Source organism: Mus musculus, chromosome 16, assembly GCF_000001635.26.
Source record: "Mus musculus strain C57BL/6J chromosome 16, GRCm38.p6 C57BL/6J".
In the NCBI taxonomy this organism is placed as follows: Eukaryota; Metazoa; Chordata; class Mammalia; order Rodentia; family Muridae; genus Mus; species Mus musculus.
The window spans coordinates 64,922,213-64,937,100 of NC_000082.6; the positions used below are offsets into that span (position 1 = coordinate 64,922,213).

A 14,888-nucleotide genomic window follows, 5' to 3' on the forward strand; every position below is an offset into this window, starting at 1 on the left:
TTGCTATAGGGCTTAGGCAATGGCAAGGAGATGAACTTGGTACTGGCACAATGATGTAGCAAGGAAGATGGATACCCTAGTTGAGTCAGGTGTAGACAGCTGGGGAACCAAACTCATCATTGAGACAAAGATAGGAATGGTTTTCTTTTCTTTTTTCAAGACAGGGTTTCTCTGTGTAGCCCTGGCTATCCTGGAACTCACTCTGTAGACCAGGCTGGCCTCAAACTCAGAAATCTGCATGCCTCTGCCTCCCAAAAGCTGGGATTAAAGGCGTGTGCCACCACTTGCCACCACCGCACAGCAGGAATGGTTTTCTAAATTCATAAGGTAGTTTGTTCTTAAAGATGGGCTCATCAGTTTCCACTAATTGGATATTTGTGACAGGTCTTGTAAACAAAACTAAAAGAACAAAACAAAACAACCCCCCAAAACATATCGACCAGAAAGTTCATATTCTTAAATTAAACTCAAAACAAAATGCATGTTTTATAAGCATGTGACATTTAAACACAGTCTATACACAGCTATGTGTACTAACATATTGGACTGAATTTACTTTCTTTTTTTTATATTTAACTTTCTTATTTCTTTGGTGTCTTTTTTTGCTTCTTGCTTTTAATATATCTTTCATTTGAAGAGATCTAGACTAAATCACTTAAAAAAATAAAATCTTTGATGGATTTTATGGTGCCACTATATTAATATTCTAATAGGAAGGAAAGTTTTATCTTGTATTTAATAACCTTTGATGATGTTTATGTTTTCATCCTTTGTCTTATTTGTTAAGGAAGGAGCTAGTATATTGCATTATTTTTCCTTTTGACAGCTTTTAGCTACTTAGAAAATTCTCATTCAAAGGATAAAGTGTTTATATTCTGAGAAGTCTATCTCGTTAACTGGACTTGTCAACTGCGCATATTTCAAAGAAAGTGCAAATTGGAGATTTCAAGCCCCCTACAATAACAACATTTAAAGATATTGAGAGATATCACTGATATTCACTCATTAGTGCATACTTTTTGATTAGCCTGCAACCTCAGCTTATAGGGTAAATGCAGATGAACTGACACTACTGTGTGTTGCAGCATCTTTGAATCAAATGATGACTCTACAACGTAGAAAGTGAACTGGATTTTCTCCCGAGCTCTCAAGGGAGATAAATGCAACTTCTTCTTTCCTTATGACATTATCTCCGTCAACCTGAGATTTGCTCCAGCTTAGATTTCAGGGCAGCATGTCTGCTTGGGCTTGTTTTGCTTGGAATGGTTAGTGATTTGTCTCTCTTAAGCGTTTTCCCAGCCGTGCAGTGGAGGCGGTGACAGGCAGTGGAAAGGTCTTTGGCTGAGTAGGTCACAGACAGAGTCAAATGTTGGCAAGTGAGAGGATAAAAGAGAAGAAAGAGAACGAGAGGGAAGACACAGGCATGAGAGCAGAGGCAGAGTGCCCTGGGGACAAAGCGTGTGGCTGGGGACCTCATTCATTTATCAGTTCTGAGGTCAGAACTCATCTAACCGGTTTTGCTTAATCTGGAATTGGTCAGTAGTGCCTGTAGGCTTGGGCACATCTTGGCTTTCTATACTTCTGAAAAAGTCTTCGTTTACTAAGAGATCTTGTGGTTAATCTCCTTGTTTCAGGCACAGATTGTAGGAGCTCAGCCTGTCTTACTGACCTACGGGCTATAACGTATGGATCCTCCCTTACATCACCTCTTCCCGTTTCTTTCCTATTTTATTTCCACCACCAGAATTAAGTTTAGCACTTCATCACCTCGACTATTGGTTTGGTTTTCAACAAGAAGTCAGTTATCGCCAGTATTTTCTCTGCTTCTCAGATCTACTCAGAAACGCTTTTTCTCCCAACCCCCTGTATTTCAGATTTGCCCTAAACTGGTCATATTTTTGATAATCATCATTGATAACTCGAGGGAAGTAGCAAGATTGACAGTACCATTCTTTTCTCGACATTAAAGCCAGTCACTATGTGCAAGTTTACCTTGAATTTGACTCCCTTTGTAGCCTTAAATGGTTAGTGACTTTTGGCATATCCTACAATCCTTGCACATGATGTCTGAACTCTTTAAGTTGTCACCACTGGAACTTTCATTTCCACATGTTCAAATTCTACTTTACTTGACACACATTTTAGATATATTGTTTATGAAAATGTCCCAATGTTCTTCAACCAGATGTGATCAGTTTTTCTCTATACCATCACAACTGTGTACGTAACTCACTTGCTAGATCCTTGTTTATTTTCTTCTAGTAGAGTTCTGCATTTTTTCTTCTTTTAGATTATAGATACCTTGGTGGAAGAATTTGTATTTTATTGTTTCCTGTATTTTCTACCTAGTACATGTGTCATTGCCTTATACAAAGTCACATCTCTAGATACCTGTTAAACCAAGAATAATGTCTCCTAGATATATATAAAAAGTGATGTAATGAACTCTTTCCACAAGGAAAGAATATTTTATAATGCACACAATGTTGCAGCTTAAAGAGGTGTATTTTTTTTTTAGATATTTTCTTTATTTACATTTCAAATGTATGTGTCGTTTTTCAAATACGTTGTTTTTCAAATGGTCTTGATTTGTGAAAGGTGTCCTAATTATAATAGGAAAAACTTTTTTTTATAAAGTCAAAGCAAAGTTTTAAGTTTTTTATTATATTCTCTGTAATAAAAAAGAAATGATGTTCAGATCTTAAGATATGGAGATGAGTTATAAAAACTGGACCTAATAATATTGGTGGAGAAAAATAAAATTTACACTAGAAGTATGTTAATTACAGTGAGTTAGTTAAGGTCCTTAGTGTTTAGAGCTTGATTCCTAGACAGGGGGCAATGTATATAACAATTATACAGTAATTGCATAATAAACCTTTCCTCTAACCTTGGGGCTTTGATTTTAAATACAGATATATGGTTAAGATAATATTATTCTAGAACTTGATATCAAAATAAGTAAAGATTGCAAATGTGCAGAAAATGCAGGATATTGAAATATTTCCCATATCTAGCTCATTGGATGATTATTTTTACTGTCCAAATGTGAGGACACTATCAAAGCCGCTGAGCTTCATATCTTCTCTGCTAAGGCTAAATAGGAGCTGCTGTTGCTATATCTCCACCTTTGTAGTGGAGAAGATGGAGAAGGGGCAATAGTAGCATTACATTGAATATTTTTCTATAAATAGTGGTTAAGCAATGAGGTGACAGAAATTACCAGTGGAAAGATGCTAGTTAAAAATGTCTCTAGTTGTTGTAACATATAAACCTGGAAAGCATTGTAATTGATAATATATATGCATATATTATCAATTATTATATATATGTATTTCTAGTTAGCTTCTTAGGTATATTGCATAGACAAAATATTACGAGCTGAGCTGCATAAATTATTTCCTAATCTTGAGAACATTAAAATTATGGCCAAATGAATACATCTTATTTTCTTGGTGCTATTAAAAATAAATTTATCCTCTTATAATTTTAGCAGTTTTAATATATTTTCTCTAAAAATTTAAATGTTTTCTTACTTTACATTCATTTAATTATCCCTGCCCCTCCCCCCAACAAATAAAGCCTCCGCACTTTAAAATTAGGTTTCTTTTATCCTAATATCGGCATCGTACAAGTTTTTGGAAAGCTTTCTTGAAGTCTTCATTAAAGATGGTATAAATCAGTGGATTTATAAGGGAATTCAGGTAACCAAGCCATGCCAAAAAGTTTGACATTTCTTCAGAAATTTTACATTTTTCACAGACATTAACAACCAATTCTTTTACAAAAAAGGGCAGCCAACATATTACAAATGCACCCAAGATCAATCCCAGGGTAGTGGCTGCTTTGCGTTCTCTGGTGCCTGAGATTTTCTGTCTTCTCCAAGATTTCTCATGCTTCAGTTCCGATCTGGGACTTTTCACGGTGCTGTGAATTCTATCAAAGTCCGTTGATGGATCGGACAAGGATTTTTCTAACATGTAGGATGTGGAGACCAGTTTAATGCTCTTCTCACCGCTCTCCAAGAAGACTTGACCGTTCAGCTCCTCCTTTATCATCCGACTCGCTTGTCTCTTGTGGTACAGTGTCCTTGCTGCTCTGTATATTTTGTAGTAGAGGATCAATATCAATACAAGCGGGATGTAGAAAGCTCCAAACGTGGAGTAAATTGTGGAAACAATGTGGTCATGTTTGATGACACACTCATCATCACGGCTAGTTCCTTGGTGCCTCCAGAAGAGAGGAGGCATAGAGATGAACACAGATATAACCCACACGATCGTGATCATGATGCCGGCATGCCTGGGAGTCCTCTTCCTGGCGTATTCAACTGCATCTGTGATGGCGCGGTACCTATCCAAGGCTATAGCCGACAGATGCAAGATGGAACACGTACAACAGATGATGTCGACACTCAGCCAAATGTCACAGAGTACTTGTCCCATAATCCAGCTCTCTCTCACAATGTACACAATACTGAAGGGCATCACCAGGACAGCTACAAGAAAATCTGTAACTGCCAAGGAACAAATTAAATAGTTGGCTGGGTGGTGCAGCTTCCGAGTCACAATGATCGCAGCGATCACGAGGGAGTTGATGGTGGTTGTCATCAATGCCAGCCCAGACAGAGTGAGGGATACCAGAATTTTGGATGGCATTCGGTTTAACAGTTCCTCAGAGGTCAAGTTTTGGTCTGATGCGTTTAAAAAATCCATTTTTTTTTGTTAAAATGTTAATATAGTTGAAGAAATGAATACCTGTAACAAAGGAGGGGGAAACATAGTTCAGAGAAAGTTTCAAGTATCGTGCTCTTCTTTTTAGAAGAGAAAAAAGAATATGTGCATGTTTTCTTAGAGTGTTCTATGGACTAAAGCTTGGAGTTCATACTTTTCTAACTTAAGAAATCCAATTCAAAAAGTAACAAATTGTAACTTTGAAAACATTTATTAAAATTTTCTCACATAAAGCAATTTCTGTGAGTAAACTAACCAATTATATAATAATTTCCCCATGGCTATGAAATTGTTTTCAACAGTATATTTGCTCTGTTTTTCCTTTTGTCTACAGCAGATGCTATGCTGAAAAGTGCATGTTAATATTTTGCACTTGTGTATTTTATAATATACCACGAGAATATTAAAGACAGCACTTAAAAATGGCAAATATATTTGTATTTAATTCAAAGTTACATGATAACATTATAATGGATATTTGTAATGTATTTGATGCCATAATGTAGAGGCTACCTAGAGAGAAAGAAGAAAAAAAATATGTGGCATTTTATAATATTAGAAAAATGTTAGTAGTCTTTGGGGACGTGGTAGTTAACTTGGTTTGAAAAGACAAAATAAGATTAGTTGGAGTCATATAACTATAATATGTAGGGACATTATTCATTATGACAATAGCATACATGACCAAATAGCTCTCTTACCAAGTGAACTGCCAGTTAGGAGAGCTCATAGAGGCTGGTTCCCTGACAGTCATGCTATTTTCTTTGTAAATCGCTGCTGCATTGATGACATTACATTGCTGTTTAAGGAGGACCCTATATCCATAGTTTATCATTGTTGCTTTAGTCTGTTATTTAATTTAATTGGAAGTCAAATAAGGTCTAGGAATAGATGTAGCTCAGCGGTAGAACACTTGCCTAGCATGTAAGGCCCTGGGTTTGAGTCCCTGTACTGAAGGAGTCAAAGAACAGTATTTGGAGTGAACTCAACCCAAACATGAGTAATATTATTTTATTTTACAAGCCATTTCTTCATTTCCCATTACTCTTTTTTTTTTTTTTTTGCTTTCATAATTTTTAGTGACTACTTGTATCTCAATGATGGATGGACAGGCATTAGAATCTGATATTTCTATCCCTAGTTATAATTGCTACTTTACAAGCATATTTTAGCATTATATTTACTTCAAGGTGGTGATATTTCTGGACTGCTAACATAATATTTAAAATATTTTTTTAATATTTATATGTTCAGTATTTTATAAGGATGCAAATGATCATATATTTGCCATGCAGTTTTCTATCTGCCTGTGTTTGGGTACCAGTACGAAATGTAATTTTGACTTGCAGGTGTTCATGAAGCCAACTGCTGCTAAGGAAATTGAATGCCAGAAAATACATGAATACCCACCATCTACATAAGTGATTGTCCATTGTGTAGTTGAGAAATTGTTTCATATCTACACAATGCCCATCCATGAAGAACAACTAAGATGTCCCGTAGCTACATAACACCTGTACAGGTCAACTAAAACACGTCAAAGAAAACAGTGGAATATAAATCCCTCTGCCTCTAGAAATTCTAAACTAGAAGTTATTAAACTCAATGACTCTCAGAATCACACTGAAGGCTTGTTAAGCCATATTCCAGGGTCCAAACTTTGAAGTTTATGATTCAGTAAGTCTGGTGTGAGGCTCTAAAATACACATTTCTGACACATTCCCAGGTGATACTGATATTAGCACATCAGAAAGTGTGTCCTCTGGTTTTATTCAACCTGGCTGCTTCCAATAAATCTCTGATTTTCCCCTCAGGGCTATAGCATCTATAACCTTCTCTCAAATGATAGCATCTACAGTATTTCAAAATTTCTTCAAAATGTTTCTTTTGACATTCTTACTTATTGGAGACTCTTAAATAAATGACCTCTCACTAATTTTTCCGTTATATATGTCTCTATTTTCATTGGTGGCTCAGTGTGTTTCTTCCTGTTTAGGGATATACGTCTTCCCCCCTCCAATTTATCCTAGGTTTTTATATTCTTTTCTGAGAGAATATTGAGTCAGGTGTAGAGAACTCACAGGCATGACCAGAACAGTCACGAAGGCCTTGTATGTACTTTTAGTAACACATGACCTTTTACTCCTACCCTCCCTCCCTCCCTCCCTCCCTTCCTCCCTCCCTCCCATCCTCTTTGTTTCTCTCTCTTTCTTTCTTGCTTTCTTTTTTTGGCAAATGCCATTTTAAAAAACTGTTCAAAAATTTTATTTTTCACATTTGTTGGTGTGTGTGTTTCTCTGTGTGCATGATCATGCATATCATGGCATATGCACGGATGGAGGTCAACTTTGAAGGGTCAGTTTTCTCTCCTCCCACCACAAGCGATTCAGAGAGCAAACTATGGTTCACAGGCTTGTTGGCAAGAGCCTTTACTTGCCCAGCTGTCTTGCAGGTCCTCCCTGGCATTCTTATGTATTCGCCCTGCAAACAATTTTTGAAAGGTCAGTGTTCTTTTATGAAGAACTTACTCCAAATCCAGTGCCACATCTGGGAAATATGACAAATTAATTAATTAATTTCTGTTATTTTTCTCCAATTTATGCCATTCTCTCTTCATATGTCTATAGATTCAATTAAAAATTGTTTCTCTCTCTCTCTCTCTCTCTCTCTCTCTCTCTCACACACACACACACACACACACCCGTGTGTGTGTGTGTGTGTGTGTGTGTGTGTCTGTCTGTCTGTCTGTCTGTCTGCATGGTTTCTTACAGTGTGCTCAGAGACCAGAGGGGGTATCCTAGTGTATCACTTTCCACCTTATTCCTTTAAGACAGGGTCTCATTGAACCTGGATCTTCCTGCTTGGCTAGTGGCCAGAAAACCCCAAGTATCCTGTTTCTGCCTCCAGCAGTGTTGGAGTTATATGTATGTTCAGCCATATCAAGCTTTTTACAAAAGTGCTGACACTTGAACTCTGGTCTTCATGCTTATGCAGCAAGTGATCTTACCTACTGACCATCTCTTCAGGCCTCTGAATAGCTTGTAAATTAATTTCTTTGCAATGCTGTTTACTTAATATTAAGAGAACAGAATTAAAGCTACTGACACTTACTGTATTATAAGCAAGGATAACTTTCCGTTTTAGTTTGCCTGATACACAATTTTTGCCATAAGAAATTACTCTGCAATTCTATTTTGAGAAGAAAATGAAATGAGACAAGCTGTCTGGAAATAGGCTTTCATAAAAGAATGCCATAGGAAAGAGGACCAGCTAAAAACTAGGAGAGTTGTTGGATAAGTCAACTGATTTCTCTCTGTGTCACCCTGTAACATTTACATGACCCTTAACAAAATGGCACTCAATGCCAGAAACTCCTCTTAAACCTTGGTCATATTTCATAATTATGTGACATATAAATATGAATTATAAATATGTCAAGCAAATTATATTGCCGTTTACCAGAACCCTGTCTAATATTAAATCTAGAAAACTAATACATCTTCTAGAGTGATATTCATAGACAATAAAGAAGACAGGAAAATGAGTGGAGCTAGTCACAGTTGGGTTTTTAATTTCCTTTATTCTTATTTTTCCTGACACCTATACACAGAAGTACAACAAAACATTTTCTTTGTCCAATTTAAACACAGCCTTTCACTAGACTCTTCATCCAAACTCCTATTCAGGTTTCCACTCTATGTCCTTGTATTGTTAGGGACACCGACTGGTTACCTGACATAGAGCACACCACAGGTGTCACTTCTGCCCCTCAACACAGGTTTTTTTCTGAATTTCAAATATCTTTACTGGGGAAAATTAGTCTATGAAGACCTGCAGTCTCATTAGTCAAAACCTAAAAGTTTCTTACACTTCAGCCAGCATAAGAAATCGACAACTTGATGATCTAGTCACATGGTACATTAAAAACCTCCTAATTCACATAATATTTTCAATCTAATGGTTATTTACATTCTAGAGTTTGCTTTGTTTCTAATTTTACTGTCCTTAGGCTAAACTATCAGCTCTTAGGGAAATAGTTTAATTTATTTTCTTCTGTGAATAATTAATGAGGTCATACACAAATAGGTTTTTTTTAAAAATATTTTTTATCATTATGTATTTTCCTCAATTACATTTCCAATGCTATCTCAAAAGTCCCCCACACCCTCCTCCCCACTCCCTTACCCACCCATTCCCATTTTTGGGCCCTGGCATTCCCCTGTACTGGGGCATATAAAGTTTGTGTGTCCAATGGGCCTCTCTTTCCAGTGATGGCCAACTAGGCCATCTTTTGATACATATGCAGCTAGAGTCAAGAGCTCCGGGGTACTGGTTAGTTCATAATGTTGTTGCACCTACAGGGTTGCAGATCTCTTTAGCTCCTTGGATACTTTCTCTAGCTCCTCCATTGGGGGCCCTGTGCTCCATCCAATAGCTGACTGTGAGCATCTACTTATGTGTTTGCTAGGCCCCGGCCTAGTCTCACAAGAGACAGCTATATCAGGGTCCTTTCAGCAAAATCTTGCTAGTGTATGCAATGGTGTCATCATTTGGAGGCTAATTATAGAATGGATCTCTGGATATGGCAGTCTCTAGATGGTCCATCCTTTTGTCTCAGCTCCAAACTTTGTCTCTGTAACTCCTTCCATGGGTGATTGTTTCCAATTCTAAGAAGGGGCAACTTAAAGGGCCACAAATAGTTTTCATAATAGCATTATAAATAGGCAAGACTGTAAGGTCAAGTCTATCAAGACCTTATATGAAAACCTATATAAAAACCTACATATTGGATTAAATTAGTTTAATAATAACAATATTGTGCTATATTATTTTACACATATCAAGGCATTTATTTTCTTAAAGTTGCTCCATGAGATGAAAGCAGTCACTATGTTTCCTCATAAATTGGAAAACAAAGGCACAGAAACGTCACAAATATCCCTAAATTGAAAACACAGCTAACCTTAGATACGTACATTTGATTTGGAATGTCTGTAGAATCCAGGAATCTAGAATCATTGGTTTGGGGGAGCGGGGGGAGTGATCTTAAAGGAGGGGGAGGAAACACATGTTCTTAACTACCATTCTCTCCAAGAGAGATGCATTCCTCCACAGATCCATGCCACTCATGGGCTCTCTAAAGTATTTTTCTATAAAATAAAGGTTTTGCTATGTATCAGATGTGATTTCAAGTGGAAGGAAATATTCCATAGGATGAATGTTTAAAGTGTGGATATGGCCAGATTTCCATGAGTACTACATGCTGCTACATGAAATAGCAGCAATTACTCACACTGCTTTCTAAAATCTTTTACTGGCAGTACAACTCTGAGCCCTTACATCTGTGCATTTATTTTTCTGTTCCTATTTATTCCTTTAAGAACCATTTGGTGGGTTCTTTTTTATGTGGTGATTAGCCGTAAAAATCGCAATTAAACACTTTAAAGGTATGTATGCATATATGTATGTATGCATACATACATACATACACATATGTATGCACATGTATATATGTACATATGTGTATATGTATATATGTGTATATATAATATCTATTTATGGACATTCACACATTTAGGACATTTATAAAATAGTAGATTTCTAGATGGCTATTTCAAACCTCTTCAATGTTACTTATCTCTCTCTCAACCACCTCTGTCTTAAGCTCCCATTCCTCTCTAATTAATCCTCCTCCCCATTATTTCCCCCTTTACCTTCCTAGCAGCTGTGTTTTACTATTTGCCCTCCTTTAAGATCTCTCTCCTCTCCCCCAAAACCAAGGATCCCTTTCTGCATTCCTGGATTTTACAGATATTACAAATCAAATTACATATCAAATGTACATAGATTTGATGCTAACATACACATGAGTGAGAACCTTCAGTGTTTTTTTTTTTCTGGGTCTGAGTCATTTCAATCAGTACATCTTCCAGTTCCATCCATTTACCTTCAAAATTCATGATTCCATTTTTCTTTGAGACACATAAAACTTCCATTGTACATTGGTGCCACACTATATGATTCATATATGTATATGCAATTATATGCACATGCACACATGGTCTAATTCCAATCTTCTCATGCTTCCTGCTCGCCCCAAGTCAATGTATGAGGTCCAATACCCTGCAATATACAAGACTGAAAGGCTGAAGAGAAGGTGGACCTGGCAGAGGTGTAGTTGGCTATGCAGCATAGCAGTGCACGTGAAAACCACTGCATCTTTCCAGGCTGGCCTCTGGGGAGGACCTAGTTTGAGGATCTGTGGGGAAAGTCTTCTGAGGGTGCTTCCTTGACTTTAGGTGGCAGATTGAGGATAGGGTTTTACTTCCCTGTTCTTTATGTTTTAGCCTAGAAATTGATGTTAACTCTAAGACCTTAATTAAACTGCTTAATCCAATGGTATTCTCAGTGATTCATCTCCTAACCAGTCCCTGATTCAAGTGACCGTGCTTGGAGTGCTTATTTGAAATTAATTCTTCACCCTTCTTTTCTCTTTGTGCCTTATTATTAGAGAAAAGATGGTGATGTTTGAGGAGGATTTATGTAATCAACTGTAGCAGTGGCTTTGTTCCATATGGAAAAGTTTTCTCTACCTGTCAAGAGGCAAATGAGTCATGGTTAGTCATTTAACAATGACTCTCTCCCTAATAAATATGCCAGCCCATAAGACTGTGCTTTGAGAACACCGCTATTCTCTGCTGGTCATTGACACCAATTTGTTGATTCATCAGACAGATTTAGCCAAAATTTAAAAACATTTCTTTAATTATTTATTTGTGTGTATGTATATGCTTGTATATGTATGTATATGTATGGGAGCACACGTGGTAGATCGTGTACGTGGGTGCTAGGTAGACAACTTGTGGGAGTAGGTTCTCTATGTCTACTTCATGGGTCACAGGTTGTGAACTCAGGTGGCCAGGCTTCATTGCAGGTGCTTTGAGCCACTGAGCCATATCACCATCCCTTAATTTTAAAAATATTTAAATTGAAGATACCAATTGTGATCTTAGGAGGTATTTAACATAGATGCACATTACGTTGCTCAAATGTTCTGATTCTTACTTTCAGGGGACAGCTGCTCAGTCGTCTTGTTGACAGGGAGGGGGGATTAAATTGCAGCTATGTTAGGGAAAACTTCAGTGTAACTCTTAGATATGGGAAGCATTTGCTGCAGGAAAGGAAGCAAATAGGAATATTTCTGTACAGTACAGTGTGTACTGTTTCTTTGACTCTTGCTGAGACTCAGACAAGGAGGATGCCAAGCATGTGGGAGGGTGGAGGAGGAGGAGAAGAAAGTTATGGCAGAAGTAGGGGTGTGAAGACAATAAGAGCCTATGTTTATGTCTGAGACTGGAATGTCAAGGCAGTTGTTTTAGTCTTTTTTGTGCTCTTTTAAGAGAATGCTGCAGACTAGGTTATTTTAAATGGCTCTATGTCTATATCATCTTTATCTATCTATCTATCTATCTATCTATCTATCTATCTATCTATCTATCAATTATCTATATACCAATCATTTCTCTATGTATCTATCATCTATCTCCATCCATCTGTGTATCTAGTGTAGATTTATCTCTCTCTATCATATCTATTTATGTCTATCATCTCTTTATGTATCTATCTACCTACCTACCTATTATCTATCTATCTATCTATCTATCTATCTATCTATCTATCTATCTATCAATCATCTCTCTATGTGTCTATCATCTATCTCCATCTATCTATCTGTGTATCTAGTGTTGATCTGTATCTATCTATCTATCTATCTATCTATCTATCTATCTATCTATCTATCATCTATCATCTCTCTATGTATCTATCATCTATCTATCTCCATCTATCTATCTGTGTATCTAGTGTTGATCTGTCTCTATCTATCTATCTATCTATCTATCTATCTATCTATCTATCTATCTATCTACCTATCATCTGGGGAGTCTAAAAGCAAGGGACTGTTACCCTTTCAAGAGCCTTTTACTGCATTGCCCCCACATGGCCAAAGATAGACAAAAAAGAGGAAGGGTGTAAAATTCACTTCTGTTATGAAATACACTTGCAACAGGGACACTAATTCATGAAAGTAGAAAAATGACAACTAACACACTGCTGTGGAGAAGCCCCACCTCCCAGCACTGTTACACTGGGACTTAAGTTTCTACAGTAGAAACTTTGTGACATTCATTCAAACCATAGCAGTATGAAGTACCACACTGGGAGAGGAACCCCGGATCCAACAGAATGTCCTTAACCATCCTGCTTCCTCATTTATTAATATGAACTCAGGAAAATGGCTTTCAAAGACCAAGTTTCATTATTATAATGCAGAGATAATAAAAGTCACACAGCAAGAAGTGTTGCTAAAGATTTATTATAAATGCTTAGCTATCACTCCCTTAGTATACTTCATGTGGTAAGGGGCTTACTCGTTACTGTTCAGATCTTTGCTCTGGAAATAAACACAGATACATCTTGACCTACTCTGTAGAGAGGGTGGACTTCTATTCTTTTTATGTGAGAATAAAGTTTCTTGTGTTTTACATAACTATCATGGCAAATTATTTTGTAAATATCACATGCTTAGCATTCAGTGGATGGAGTTTCCTTCACTTATGAAAGAGAATTTAAAAAAAAAAGATCTATTATGGTTATGATAAGGGAAGCAAGTGTGGTATGGCAAGACGGCATGAGCTCTCCCATACAGGAAGCTTTAAAGAAGTCCATCTTGGAGCTGGGTGCGGTGGCACATGCCTTTAATATCTACACTCTGGAGGCAGAGGCAGGCAGATCTCTGTGAGTTCAAGGTCAGCGTGGTCCTCAAAGAGAGTTTCAGAACAGCCAGGGCTGTTACATACAGAAATCCTACCTCACCTGTGCCCCCCTCCCCAAAGTCCATTTTGTAGAAGTTGAGTGTAGAATGGTGAACACCAGAGGTCAGTGAGAGTAGATGGTGAGAGGGTAAGGGAACATTGGCAACTAGTTACTATGTTACAGTTAGAAAAATCAAGAAGTTCTACCACATTATTTCAAAGCAGGTTAATAGGTAACAGTAATGTACTTAATGTATTTAATTTTTGGCATTTTGTACTAAATCTTTGCCGGTCCCATGTCTTCAACGTGTCTTGCAAAAGTGACTACTCATAGGTTTGTTCTAAAATATCATCATTATCTTGTGATCCTGGCATATGCCAATTGATTTTATTTTAAGGGATACCATATATTATCAAAATGCTTTTTGTGTCTATGCAAGGCCTAATATGAAATAACACATATCCTCCTAAATTTACTGTGGTCTTATCTGACCTGCTTCAGTCTTATACTTTCCATTGTTTTATTTATAATTTGGTATTTTTCTTTTGGGTAGAAGTTAACTTTATACACATACATACATATATATGTATATACACATATATGCACATGTATATATACACACACACACATAGGTAAAGGGGGCACAGGAAATGACTACCAAACAGATGTCAGAACATCTTTTTAAAGACCACATAATGGAGCATATTTGCATGGAAATGTATTACTAGCCAGACCTTCTGTAAGTTCAAGTTATTAATTGGATTGAAGTGAGCTTATAAAGGGCATGGCTGCTTATCAAAAATAAAATCCAATCAATCCAGTTTGAGACAAGGAGGACAAAACCAAGTGACTCCATTACAGAGAGTCATGGGCATCCAGAGGGGTCATCAAGGAGCTGAGGAGGAGACTGGAAAGGCTGGGCATCCTATGGTAGTTTTCATCTCAGTGGCCTCTGCCAAGTTCATTTCTCTTTGATCGTTTCTCTTTACTAATTATCTCTGTTTGCATGCCAATTAATTTGAAGTGCTAGCCACAAAGTTGCACAATTCTGAGTTTTTTGTTTGTGTTTGCTTTTTGTTTTTGTACTGGTGACTAAATTCTGGCTTCACAAGTGCTAGAGAAGTACTCTACCACAGATGCCCATCTCCAGCCCCGAGAGAAGAATTTGCATGGGCTTTGAGTAAGGTATTTTCAAACGTTCTCAGAAATGTGGAATCAGCACTATAGGGAGAGAATTATGTGTGAGGGAATTAGGTAGAGAGACAGAGAGTAGGTAATATGAATTTCAGAGAAGGAACAATTGCTTCCAATTATGTTTAATGAATATAAATATTTAGTATC

General features: G+C 37.1%; 1 protein-coding gene across 1 annotated transcript in view; it reads right to left on the bottom strand.

The window, feature by feature from the left end:
* Positions 1-2,516: 2,516 nt before the first annotated feature.
* Positions 2,517-14,888, bottom strand: part of Htr1f (5-hydroxytryptamine (serotonin) receptor 1F) — a 181,056-nt gene continuing 168,684 nt past the window's right edge. The window contains exon 3 of the mRNA NM_008310.3: positions 2,517-4,757. Within this exon, the coding sequence (NP_032336.1) occupies positions 3,615-4,715 (1,101 nt within the window). The 5' untranslated portion in view covers positions 4,716-4,757 and the 3' untranslated portion in view covers positions 2,517-3,614. The remainder of the gene's footprint in view (positions 4,758-14,888) is intronic.